Source organism: Salvelinus sp. IW2-2015, linkage group LG35 (assembly GCF_002910315.2).
Source record: "Salvelinus sp. IW2-2015 linkage group LG35, ASM291031v2, whole genome shotgun sequence".
NCBI classification, from domain to species: Eukaryota; Metazoa; Chordata; class Actinopteri; order Salmoniformes; family Salmonidae; genus Salvelinus; species Salvelinus sp. IW2-2015.
The window spans coordinates 7,337,770-7,352,004 of record NC_036874.1 but is presented as its reverse complement, the minus strand read 5'-3'; the positions used below and the strand labels follow the sequence as shown (position 1 = coordinate 7,352,004).

At 46.3% G+C, this 14,235-nt stretch overlaps 1 protein-coding gene across 1 annotated transcript in view; it reads right to left on the bottom strand.

Moving 5' to 3' along the window:
• scap (SREBF chaperone) overlaps window positions 1–11,750 on the bottom strand; it is a 29,019-nt gene extending 17,269 nt beyond the window's left edge. The window contains exons 1-5 of the mRNA XM_070437334.1: window positions 10,815–11,750; window positions 9,121–9,327; window positions 5,693–5,813; window positions 5,320–5,477; window positions 4,965–5,213 (exon numbers count right to left, since the gene is read on the bottom strand). Of these exons, the coding sequence (XP_070293435.1) occupies window positions 4,965–5,213; window positions 5,320–5,477; window positions 5,693–5,813; window positions 9,121–9,327; window positions 10,815–10,882 (803 nt within the window). The 5' untranslated portion in view covers window positions 10,883–11,750. The remainder of the gene's footprint in view (window positions 1–4,964; window positions 5,214–5,319; window positions 5,478–5,692; window positions 5,814–9,120; window positions 9,328–10,814) is intronic.
• Between the last annotated feature and the right edge of the window lie 2,485 nt (window positions 11,751–14,235).

Genomic DNA, 14,235 nt, shown 5'->3' with positions numbered 1-14,235 from the left:
TGCTCCTCAACTGCTCACGTACCACTGGCCCCAACAGTGTCCAGGCCTAGACTGGGTAATGCTGATTATTTTCCATGCTAATTGTGTGTGTGTGTGTGTGTGTGGTGTTGGTGTGTGTGGTGTGTGTGTGTGGTGTGTGTGGTGTGTGTTGTGTGTGTGTGTGTGTGTGTGTGTGTGTGTGTGTGTTGTGTGTGTTGTGTGGTTGTGTGTGTGTGTGGTGTGTTAGACCTGCTGTTTGGCGTCCGGTGAAACAACAGGGGGTGAGTCTGTATAGCAGGAAGAGAGTGGTCACCTACAGCCAATCACCATGGCCGCGCCAGCTACGACGCCAAGGTTCCCTGTCTAGCCTGCGGGCACGTCTCCGCCAGCTGCACCCCTCGTGAACTGCAGCCTGCGCGAGGACGCAAATGGTGCACGTGCACTATTCAAGGAGGAGATAGGCATGGCCGAGCTCATCCCCCTGGTCCCACACCTTAACATCATTACTGTTCGCCTACAATCTACTTCCCACAACGTAAAGTCTCTGACCTGGAGTCTGGGCGCCAACGGGGGCCAATCTCAAACGTCTAGATGTTCAACTTCAGTCTGCACTGGATTCTGAAAGAGTTGGCTTAGTTTCAATTAGTTTTAAGAATGCATCTTCTTTCCATCCCTTCTTCTTTGAAGTAATGTGTCCCCTTACTAAGACCAGGTGGGGGAAATTAAGTTTTCAAATGAAAATGCTGAAGTCGCCTTTCTTGCTTTGGGGGCACCTCGTTTTCTCTGGACTATTGTGCCCGTCAAGGCCACAGAGCCACGACCCAGATTTAGTGTGTATGTGTGTGTTTTGACGACGATCTAGCCAAAGGCTGTTCCTGTTCTAGTCCAGGGATAATCCCCTATCAAGGAAACACTTGTAAGTCCACCCATAAATAATCTACATGATAAAGATCGCCAACAATATGCTGGCACACCCCCCACAGCACACCACACACACACACACCCCCACACACACACAACACACCACACCACACACACACACACACACAACACACACCACAACACACAACACACCACACACACACACACACAAACACACACACACACACACACACAAGACGTGCAGTTGTAACTTGTACACAAACCTCATTTAAAAACTAAAAGCTTGCATGAAACTCTATGCTCAGAGACATTCTTCTTGGTGTGTGTGTGGGCCTCTGGTCTATGCTAACTCTTTCCTTCAACCAGTGTGTGGAGAACTCTGCTAGTCTAAACTCCTACTTTTTCCTCTCTCAAGGGTTAAAATTGACATGGTGAAGTCAAAATGGGGCTTGGCGCTGGCATGCCGTGGTAAACAGTGCTCCAGCTCATCTGCTTATGTCTGTGGGGGCTCTAGCACCTGTTCGGCTGACGCCCCACGACTGCAATGGAGGGTAACGCAAACACACCACACATACACCACATATACATACACACACCACCACCACTAAAATCCCCTGACCATCTCCTGATCATTCGAGCTGTATGGCTGATCTGTGGGACTGCAAAGATGTTAATTGTACAGTGGAGTACAGGGGGACTGTGTTACCAAAGGCAACAATGTGGACTTAAAGGGCAGGAGGGATCTTAAGAAGGGCGGGGATCAGATATTGGATGGGCGTACTGGGCCAACATCTACACTCCCACTGTCTGTGCATAATTGACACACTGGCCACATAACAGGTGTGTTTAGTCTTTAATCTCTGTGGTGTAAAGTTTTGCTTTTTCATCGTACTCTTGTTACTAAATATCCCCGTTTTCTATTTTTTAACGCTGTTTTTATTTGTACGAACAAACATAATGACAACAATCAAATTGAAAACCTGACCTCTCTCCGCACCCTAACATCCAAACTTGCATTATCTACCTGAATCCCACAAATAAGTAATCTTTGAGAGCAACTGGTTACTCAAAGTGAGATTTATGAAAGTATTATTCAACAACAGCCTTGTAATCATGTTGTCTCTCTCTCTGTCAGTGAGATCTTCCCCTATATGGCTGGGTGGTGATTAGGGCTGATGAACGTCCTGGTTCTCAACCAAGTTGTGTGTCCACCCCTGTTGACCTGGGAAGGTCAAACTACGCATCGCTCAGGTAGAGTGTGTTGTGGGTTCGGTTCTTCTTAATCATCTGTGGGGACTAAAATCCCACATAATCCCACAAGGATAGTAAAAACAAGGATACATTTCCTCTTTCCCATGGCCCCCATGAGGACAAAAGGATATTTTATGGTTAGAATTAGGTTTAGGGTTAGGGAAAAATAACGATTTTGGAATGGAAATTAATGCCCAATTTGACTGGAGCACAGAGCGAGATTTCCAAAAGGCTGGAGCGTCGGCCATCTTGCCCGCTCTAATTTCGCTCCAAAAAAGTAGCGCTCACTTCAGGAGCTCAGGGCATGTCCAGCCCAGCATGCATTTGTAGACTACTTGTGTGCTGCTATAGCCCCATGCTTTAGCTACAGCTATGGAGTTCACAAAATATTTTTATAAAGAAACTGATAGAACACACAGGTGCAAAATCAAGGTGACTTACAAAGATGAGGACCGAGAGCAAAAGAGGGAGTGTGGTGATGTAGTGTCTACAACTACAGAATCATTGTGGAATCTGAAAAGACGCGTATCCAGAAAGCATGATAGTATACTTACTACATGTACATGCTAAAAGAAAGGAACGAGGTTTGTAGATAACTAAAGTGTGTCATTGCAGCAAAGTATTTATAAACAAAAAAATCAGATCTCTTAAAAGAGACCTATAAAATAGGCCATAAATATTTTGGCCCAATAGGCCTGGCAATGTTACATTCCCACTTTCAAGGAGCTTTCCGTTTTGATTATTTTGCCTAAAAACCTTTAGGCCTACCTATAGAACATTTTTAAAACATCTCAGCTCAGCCTGGCAAGAGTGGCCAAAAGGGTGTTTAGCATCCCCAGTTGCTCTGCAAGCGTGGAGAGGATATTCTCCGCTGCTGGCCCGCTCTCCAGGCACCATCGCATGAAGACACAGACTGGCGTGTATTCAAAACATTTATTAAAAGGCACTGTAGACAGACTAATAAGGCATTTTTCATTTAATTTGTATTTAATTCTAAGTAAGTCACAGCCTAAATGTACAATTAACAGACTATAATGATTTAATACAACTAAATGTTGTTTAAATGCTGAGCGCTTTATGTCCCTACCAGCCTGGTGTCGCATTCACAAACGCTTCACAATGTATTTCTTTATGAGCCTTGAAATAATTGAAATAATAGCCTAAATAATTCATTTTTGTTCCTTGTTAGGCTCCCTGTCTGGCTCCTGACCTATTTAGTGTTTATATGCTGTTTAATATGACATGTAGCTATTTGAAATTATGTTCGCTTCTTACATTTACATGTTTATTCAAATACCTTTCATTCAAATCCATATGGTTTGGTTTCAATACTTTAAAAAACAATTGGTACACCATAGTGCCCTCAAAGCTCATCACTAAGCTAAGGACCCTGGGACTAAACACCTCCCTCTGCAACTGGATCCTGGACTTCCTGACGGGCCACCCCCAGGTGGTAAGGGTAGGTAACAACACAACTGATCCATGCTGATCCTCAATACGAGGGCSCCTCAGGGGTGCGTGCTCAGTCCCCTCCTGTACTCCCTGTTCACCCATGACTGCATGGCCAAGCACGACTCCAACACCCTCATTAAGTTTGCCGACGACAACGATGAGACAGCCTATAGGGAGGAGGTCAGAGACCTGGCAGTGTGGTGCCAGGATATCAACCTCTCCCTCAACGTGATCAAGACAAAGATGATTGTGGACTACAAGAAAAGGAGGGCAGAGCGRGTCCCCATTCTCATCGACGGGGCTCTAGTGGAGCAGGTTGAGAGCTTCAAGTTCCTTGGTGTCCACATCACCAATGACTATCATTATCCAAACACACCAAGACAGTCATGAAGAGGACACGACAACCCCTATTCCCCCTCGGAGACTGAAAAGATTTGGGATGGGTCCTCAGATCCTCAAAAATGTTCTACAGCTGCACCATCGAGAGAATCCTGACTGGTTGCATCACCGCCTGGTAGGGCAACTGCTCGGCCTCCGACTGCAAGGCACTACAGAGGGTAGTGCATACGGCCCAGTACATCACTGGGGCCAAGCGTCCTGCCATTCAGGACCTCTATACCAGGCGGTGTGAGAGGAAGGCCCTAAAAATTGCCAAAGACTCCAGTCACCTTAGTCATAGACTGTTCTCTCAGCTACCGCACCGCAAACGGTACCAGAGTGCCAAGTCTAGGTCCAAAAGGCTTCTTAACAGCTGCTACCCCCAAGTCAAAAGGCTATCCGGACTATTTGCATTGAACCCCCCACCCCCACACTGCTGTTACTCTGTTTATCTATGCATAGTTACTTTACCTCTGCCTACATGTAGATATTACCCCAATTACCTCAACTAACCTGTGCCCCCGCACATTGACTCTGTACCGGTACCCCCTGTATATAGGCCGTCAATGTTAATAAGAATTTGATCTTAACTGACTTGCCTAGTTAAATAAAAGGTTAAATATAGCCTCGCTACTGTTATTTTATTGTTGCTCTTTAATTATTTGTTATTTTTCACTAGCAAATACTTTAACACTTATTTTTCTTAAAACTACATTGTTGGTTAAGGGCTTGTAAGTAAGCATTTCACTGTAAGGTCTACACCTGTTGTATTCGGCGCATGTGTCAAGTCCAGGTCAAGTCAGGTCCAGGTAGTCACAAAAATAGATGGGTGTTGGTTAAATTGTGATTTTAATAAATGGAGCGAATTTGGGGCGTGTTTTTAGAGGAAAGGACATGGAGCCCAAGCACCGCTCCATTAGCGATGAGCGGCTCTGCTCACACGCTCTGGTTGGGGCTCAATGAGCATTAGCCAAAGGGATACAAAAGGATACTTCCTCTGCTCTGCCCTCCATTTACCTCACCCCTTCCCTCCCTTCCTCCCCTCTCTACCTCTCAGTGTGGCAGAGGTGTGCAGTCCTTTGGGTTCGTGCTGGTGGACGGTCTTCAGCAGGTCGGGGTCAGAGTCAAACAGCTCCCGCTGGTTCTGCCAGTAGTTGCCAGGGGAGACCAGCAGACAACCGTGCTCCGGCAGCACTCTCTGCATACGCCGTAACCCCGGCAACAGGTCCGTCACCTGCAGGCAGAGCGCCTCCAAGCTCCTGACCCCAGAACTGCAAAGAGACGAGAGGTAAGTCCGGTCAAGTCAAGGTGCATTTTAAGATAGAGCAAGCTAAAGGTGGAGAGAGACATTGGATGTGCGTGTCTAGTTTCCCATACCCGTCGTCGTGTACATGGTTGCGGATCTCCTCCAGCAGGCTGAACACGCGGCCCAGTGGGGAGCGGAACACGTCCACAGGGACCAGCGTACTGTCCCAGGGAGACACGGCTGCCTTCACCAGGACCGGCTGGATGTAGGCCACCGGAGGACCCCGATACTGGAGGAACAGAGCCATAGAGGGTTTTGAAAAACATGAGTTAGTTATTTTACAGTCCCTTTTTCAGTTGGTATTTCAAAYAATTCAATGCAATTGGTAACTACCTGGTACCAAATGGTACTTAGTGGTGTTAGTTAAATTTTTAAAGATCCTGATGTTACAAATGTACCGTGTAAACAGTCAAGCCATGTGGGTACTTTAACCATCAGTCTTACCCAGTCAGGCCGCTCGCCGAGGTCTCCCTGGGGCTCATGGGAAGGGACGGTGTAATCTCGGACCCGTGTGGTGAACTCCACCGGCCCGGTCCCCGGCAGAGGCAGCCGCAGCAGGGGGTAACTGAGAGAGGGGGGAGAGAGCGATGACATGGGAGAACGTGGGATTGGAGAATAAGTGACAGCGGGGTCTGAATATTAGTTACAGGCCTGAGTATTGCGAATTCTTATCACAGCACTAAAATATACACCCTCTACCAAAATGATCATTGCCTTACAGTTAAATGTACACCGAACAAGAACATAAAAATGCAATATGGAACAATTTCAAAGATTTGACTGAATTACAGTTCATATAAGGAAATCAGTCAATTGAAATAAATTCAGGCCCTAAATCTATGGATTTCACATGACTGGGAATACATATATGCATCAGTTGATCACAGATACCTGAGAAGAAACGGTAGGGGCGTGGATCAGAAAACCAGTAGTATTTGGTGTGACCATTACTTGCCTCATGTAGCACGACATCTTTAGCATAGAGTTGATCAGGCTATTGCGAAGTTACTGGATGTTGGCAGGAACTGGTACAAGCTGCCGTACACATCGTTCCAGAGCATCCCAAACATGCTCAATGGGTGACATGTCTGGAGAGTATGCAGGCCATGGAAGTACTGGGACATTTTCAGCTTTCAGGAATTGTGTACAGATCCTTGCGACATGGGGCTGTGCATTATCATAATGAAAAATGAGATGATTGCGGCGGATGAATGGGCACGACAATGGGCCTCAGGATCTCGTCACGGTATCTCTGTGCATTCAAATCACCATCGATAAAATGCGATTGTATTTGTTGACCGTAGCTTATGCCTGCCTATATCATAACCCCACCATTGGGGAATTCTTTTCACAATAGCAAACCGCTCACCCACATGATGCCATCTGCTGGTACAGTTGAAACCGGGATTCATCCGTGAAAAGCACACTTCTCTAGTGTGCCAGTGGCTATCGAAGGTGAGCATTTGCCCACGGAAGTTGGTTGCGATGCCGAACTGCAGTTAGGTCAAGACCCTGGTGAGGACGACGAGCACGCATATGAGCTTCCCTGAGACGGTTTCTGACAGTTTGTGTAGAAGTTCTTCGGTTGTGCAAACCCACAGTTTCATCAGCTGTCCGGGTGGCTGATCTCAGACGATCCCACAGGTGAAGAAGCCGAATGTGGGCTAACTGCACACTCCCTCGAAACATCTGTGGTATTGTGTTGTGTGAAAAAAATGCACATTTTAGAGTGGATTTTTATTGTCCCCAGCACAAGGTGTAATGATCATGCTGTCTAATTAGCTTCTTGATATGCCACACCTGTTAGGTGGATGGATTATCTTGGCAAAGGTGAAATGCTCACTAACAGGGATATAAACAAATTTGTGCACAAAATTTGACAGAAATTCTGCGATCTTTTATTTTAGCGCATGAAACCAACACTTTACATGTTGCATTTATATTGTTGTTCAGTATAATAACACATGTATGTGTATATAAGCATCCCTGAGTGTGTGAAGTCGGTGCCACTGCCTCCCCTGTCCTTTGTTGGCAGATTGGGCATTAACTAGAGACCGACACCCTGTTTCCCTGGGAAGGGGTTTGCTCTTATGAAACACACAGATTTGCAGGATTTAGTAGACCGATACACTCTCACGTGCCGAATTGCACGCCCACACACAGACACAGGAACGAACACACACACATTTAATGAGAAAAGGATTGAAGGGGTTTAGTGCTTAATATGTATGCCAATACCATATCCACTCATGAAGGTGTGTTTGTAAAACATGAGTCTAACTAATGCCCACTAATTCCACCCTAATGCAGTAGGTAACTACAACTTTTTATCTCAGTTTGTCATCATCTTCACTCAATCATTCTCCTAGAAAGGCCCACTTTCTAGGGCCCATTTGTCCTGCAAACAAACTCATGAGAAACTCAATGCGAAAACACACACACACACACACACACAGGAAACCAACAAGTCCATTAAGTTCAAGGGCGCCTCCAAAATTCATGGACAGCTACGAGGCTAAGACAAACAGCCAGAGTGACAGTGCTGCATTTGTCTGCCTCTGTCAGGTCATTGGGTTCACTTTACCACGACCGGAAATGATGATGACAGCCTGGCAATACTGTAGCAAAGGGATGAAGGTAGGTACAAATTTGGATGATGCCACAACCATAGCCAGTTTAAATCTCTGTGCCACCTAGTTCTATAAATATCCGGACCTTGTGAGTGGAAATCTACAATTATGTAATTGTATTACCCCTCGAGAGCAGACTACCCCACTGAGAAGGGTATAGGCCTTGCTCTATTGCTGAGAAGTTGTAGCCCACCTCCAAAGACGAGCAAAAGCATTTCAAACCTCTTGAATAATTAACTAAAGATTCCAACAGGTCATTGGGAAATTGATTTTCATGTGAGGACTAAACACACTGAAACGTTTCTGGGTGTTCTATATACTAAACACTGACTCAGTATCCTGACCTGCAGTTTGCATAGTTCCAAAGTATAGTACAATAAATACAATCTTATTGGTCACATATTAAGCAGATGTTTTTGCGGGTGTAGCGAAATGCTTGTGTTTTTTTTAATAGTGACGTGACTGACAGTGTTGCTCAATATCTTAGTGCTTTAACACTCTTTCATCCTGGTTCTTTGGCAGCCTGTCAGGCCTGGGGCCACGGGATACACATTTCTCTTTGAGGACACTACACCCTCTCTCCCACTCGCTCGCTCTCCCTCTCTAAGGTCACTGTAATGCCACAAAGGGCTTTTGTTTTGCAGCAGGAGCCCCCACCTCCTGGGAGGCAGATGGAGGGCCAGGAACACACAGATAGGCCTATTCTCCAGGGGTCACTTTCTCACAGCCTCTGCTGTGTCTCTCTTTTTAACTCTGCTCCCACCCCCTTAATTCCCTGCACTCAGTGCAGCCGTCAGCCAGCCGTGCTTTTGGCACTGCACTGCTGCCTCCATGGTTCCACGCTGTAACGTATTCGTTCCATCCTGTCCTGACTTCTCATCTGTTACGGGGTTGACCTCTAATGTGGAACTCTGAGGTGGAAAAGTGTGTGTTCTGTTCGCGAGTGCTGATTTATGTGTATGGCTATGGCCGTTTCATTTAGTTGACTGGGTTTTGCAGGGTCTGCTCCTTTTTCTCCCAGCTCTGTTGTTTACCTCTTTTTTTATTTTCATCCATCCACTTCTCTTCTCCTGACCTACCATCTCACCTCTGCCCATGTTGATAAAAAAGTAGATACAATTGTTTCACAACTTGCCTTAAACCAACAATGAACGTGTTCAGAGAAAGCAGTACAAGAACTCTTGAAGATGCCCATCCCCAGAACGCCCATCCCCAGAACGCCCATCCCTTCCTCAGACGTACCAGCAGGCGAGGATACTGGCGGAGGTGAAGAGGATGATGGGCACCGGATAGGAGGCGCACAGCAGCCCGTGGCGGTAGAACGCCGCGGAGATCTTCTCCCGCAGCCGCTCTCTCACCGTCATCCTGTGGGGCGGGGTCAGCTGCCGGCCATCAGGGGGCGCCGTGCGCGGGTGGGCGAGGACGGAGCGCCGCGGGGCATCCAGGGACCTAGGGAACCACAGAGACGAGAGGTGTGGGTTAATACTAACTCAGATGATACCTGGGTTGGGGTCAATTCAAATTGAATGCAGTCAATTCAGGAAGTGATTTGAATTTAAAATGAATAAATGGAAAGAGCTTTGAATTAAAGCAATGAACATAGGTATTTTTTTCAATTATTGAATTGGAATTWAATTTTACTTCCTGAATTTGAATTGGCCTCAACCCTGGAGGACACTCACCACATAATCAGTTGCTGCTGAACGTAGCCTGTGTTCATGTTGCTTTGGACGGGTCTGCCTTATTACCAATTTATTACACAAAACACCTCAAACCCCTGTATGGCCACACACTGCAGAAACCAAAGAGAAGCCCTCTAACTCCCTGTCCCATCAGAAACACCATAGATATCAGAAAAAGTGCCTTTCTGTCCCAGTACCTGTTCAGGGGGAAGCTTGGCTGCCTCTCACGCTCTCTCGTGCCTGTTTGGCCTTTGTCCCCCAAAAGCATCGGATTTTAAAAGGTTTCACGGAGATCCTTGACTTAAAACAACAGAGCCCTATTTCAGGCACCACAGCCAAAGTGTAACTGACTGGCTCAGCTCTACTCCCTGAGAACTCTGGAAACATTCCTCTGGGGAAATTAGCCTACCTCTGGAGCGGCTTGATCTTCCACTATAAATACTCTATATACAGTAAACACAGCAGGCAGCACAACACACATACCAACACAATGGGTAGAGTGTAAACCGAGGGTTCAATTTAATCAAAGAGACCTAGAGTGCCTTGACTCACCCCATTTTTACWTTGTTCTACATATTGACCTGATATCTAGCCTGTAGGTCCCCATTATGCCCTGTGCGTCCATCTCCTCAGTCCTTCCCTGGTGTTGTGGTGCAGGAAAGCGAGGCCTGAGTTGGCAGGTGCTCAACAACATCTCCGTCAGTGAGTTAATCCGGGATAGGAAACGCCACGACAACGCTCACAGGTCTACGCCCCCACCCTCTCTACCTCTTTTCCCCTAGTCTCTCCATCCTGCAGCTACACGGGTGAGGCAGACTTAACAGGTAACACTCTGTACACACATCAGGCAGGCAGTCAAGTCAGTCTGCACATGATAGTGAGTCAGTGCATACATCAGACTATGAGGCATTTTAAGACAAAAAAAACGACTGGACCCAGCCAGCAATACCACAGAGACTTTATGATGCCAAGTCTTGAGACATGTGCCACTYTGGATTCCAGTAGCCCAGCTCAGGGAGGGGGCAGCAGTTTACCTTCAGTAGGCCTACCTGCTTAACCACTCATACAGAAAACAATACAGCTTCTGACAAAACAGAGCATGTCATTATGTTCCAAAAGCACATGTGCGAGAAAGTCAGGGACAAAAATGTCTCCCAAAACCATAAACCTCGTCTTTACATAGTAGCCTGTGTGTACTGTAGATATGCTGCTCTGAAGAAGAGTGTGGCTGAAATAAACCAAATAAATGCTTACCTCCTAACGATGCTTCCTAAAATCCCCAGTTTGAAGGCATCACTGGATCCTATACAGTCCATTGCCATGATCCACACCTGTGTAAGGGGTCTTAAAACCCAACGTAAAAAAGCTAAGACTCCTGGCAAGTAGCACCAGAAATGCTGAGATTTTAGGCTGCATTGAGAAGCAGCAAGATTGTATTTCAGCTCACTTCTCCCATAGTGAACTGAGTACTTGCTCCTCAACTCTAATGCCCCATAACTGCACAAACCATTCTTGAGTCAATGTCAGCTGGGACTAATGTCTGCGGGCTTTATTGCGACACAACTCATTTACAGCCACCAATTTACAAACACACAGGGAGCAAACTGGCCCAGTCAATCAGTAACCACTATTATAATCAATGAAAATGGCAAAAACCCGGTCCAAAAACTACAATGTAAACATTGAGCGACCCGTCATAAAGGCTTTAGTGATGAGACACAATGAATATTTAAATGGAAAATCAGTGGGCCTATGTAGTGTACTASGCAAAAAAACTAAACTCCTTAACATTCACATACTGAGTTGAATAAAATATCTGCTTTTATTAAAGAAAACTGTATACGACGTGAATGTGTGGATCTGTGTGGTATAAACATGCATGAAACATATGAATGAATGGGAGAAGTGTGTCTGAAAATGTGAAAGTGTACAAAATGTCAATAAGTCTATAATTGACTTTTGGCCAGCAGGTGATTTTATTTCAACCAAGTTATAAGCAACATTTTTTTTTGCATATACTCCAGAATGTTATGAAGAGTGATCAGATTAATAGCAAAGTCCCTCTTTGCCATGCAAATTAATTGAATCCCCAAAAAACATTTCCACTGCATTTCAGCCCTGCCACAAAAGGACCAGCTGACATCATGTCAGTGATTCTCTCGTTAACACAGGTGTGAGTGTTGACGAGGACAAGGCTGGAGATCACTCTGTCATGCTGATTGAGTTTGAATAACAGACWGGAAGCTTCYAAAGGAGGGTGGTGCTTGGAATCATTGTTRTTCCTCTGTCAACCATGGTTACCTGRAAGGAAACARGRGCCGTCATCATTGCTTTGCACAAAAAGGGCTTCACAGGCAAGGATATTGCTGCCAGTAAGATTGCACCTAAATCAACCATTTATCGGATCATCAAGAACTTCAAGGAAAACGGTTCAATTGTTGTGAAGAAGGCTTCAGGGCACCCAAGAAAGTCCAGCAAGCGCCAGGACCGTCTCCTAAAGTTGATTCAGCTGCGGGATCAGGGCACCACCAGTACAGAGCTTGCTCAGGAATGGCAGCAGGCAGGTGTGAGTGCATCTGCACGCACAGTGCGGCAAAGACTTTTGAAGGATGGCCTGGTGTCAAGAAGGGCAGCAAAGAAGCCACTTCTCTCCAGGAAAAACGTCAGGGACAGACTGTACTTCTGCAAAATGTACAGGGATTGGACTGCTGAGGACTGGGGTAGAGTCATTTTCTCTGATGAATCCCCTTTCCGATTGTTTGGGGCATCCGGAATAAAGCTTGTCCGGAGAAGACAAGGTGAGCGCTACCATCAGTCCTATGTCATGCCAACAGTAAAGCATCCTGAGACCATTCATGTGTGGGGTTGCTCCTCAGCCAAGGAGTGGGCTCACTCACAATTTTGCCTAAGAACACAGCCATGAATAAAGAATGGTACCAACTAGAGGTCGACCAATTAATCGGAATGGCCGATTAATTAGGGCCGATTTCAAGTTTTCATTACAATCGGAAATCGGTATTTTTGGGCGCCGATTTGCCGAATGTATTTTTATTTTTATTTTTACACCTTTATTTAATCTTTATTTAACTAGGCAAGTCAGTTAAGAACACATTCTTATTTTCAATGACGGCCTAGGAACGTTCTGACAGATTTTTTACCTTGTCAGCTCGGGGGATCCAATCTTGCAACCTTACAGTTAACTAGTCCAATGCTCTAACACCTGATTACATTGCACTCCACGAGGAGCCTGCCTGTTACGCAAATGCAGTAAGCTGAGGTAAGTTGCTAGCTAGCATTAAACTTATCTTATAAAAAACAATCAATCAATGACTGTCATTGCTCCAATGTGTACTTAACCATAAACTTCAATGCCTTTCTTAAAATCAATACACAAGTATATATTTTTAAACCTGCATATTTAGAATGAGTGCGATGGTTCTCCTGAGATCTCCTCCCAGATCTGGACTAAAGCATCCCCACTCCTGGACAGTCTGTGGTGCAGCGTGGCGTTGGTGGATGGAGCGAGACATGATGTCCCAGATGTGCTCAATTGGATTCAGGTCTGGGGAACGGCGGGGCCAGTCCATAGCATCAATGCCTTCCTTTGCAAGAACTGCTGACACATCCAGCCACATGAGTCTAGCATTGTCTTGCATTGGGAGGAACCCAGGCCACCGCACCAGCATATGGTCTCACAAGGGGTCTGAGGATCTCATCTCGGTACCTAATGGCAGTCAGGCTACCTCTGGCGAGCACATGGAGGGCTTGCGGCCCCCAAAGAAATGCACCCACACCATGACTGACCCACCGCCAAACCGGTCATGCTGGAGGATTGTGCAGGCAGCAGAACGTTCTCCACGGCGTCTCCAGACCTTGTCACGTCTGTCACATTGCTCAGTGTGAACCTGCTTTCATCTGTGAAGAGCACAGGGCGCCAGTGGCGAATTTGCCATACTTGGTGTTCTCTGGCAAATGCCAAACGTCCTGCACGGTGTTGGACTGTAAGCACAACCCCCACCTGTGGACGTCGGGCCCTCATACCACCCTCATGAGTCTGTTTCTGACCGTTTGAGCAGACACATGCACATTTGTGCCTGCTGGAGGTCATTTTGCAGGGCTCTGGCAGTGCTCCTTCTGCTCCTCCTTGCACAAAGGCGGAGGTAGCGGTCCTGCTGCTGGGTTGTTGCCCTCCTACGGCCTCCTCCACGTCTCCTGATGTACTGGCCTGTCTCCTGGTAGCGCCTCCATGCTCTGGACACTACGCTGACAGACACAGCAAACCTTCTTGCCACAGCTCGCATTGATGTGCCATCCTGGATGAGCTGCACTACCTGAGCCACTTGTGTGGGTTGTAGACTCCGTCTCATGCTACCACTAGAGTGAAAGCACCGCCAGCATTCAAAAGTGACCAAACATCAGCCAGGAAGCATAGGAACTGAGAAGTGGTCTGGGGTCACCACCTGCAGAACCACTCCTTTATGGGGGTCTCTTGCTAATTGCCTATAATTTCCACCTGTTGTCTATTCCATTTGCCACAACAGCATGTGAAATTTATTGTCAATCAGGGTTGCTTCCTAAGTGGACAGTTGATTTCACAGAAGTGTGATTGACTTGGAGTTACATTGTGTTGTTTAAAGTTGTTCCCTTTAATTTTTTTGAGCGTGTATAAAATACC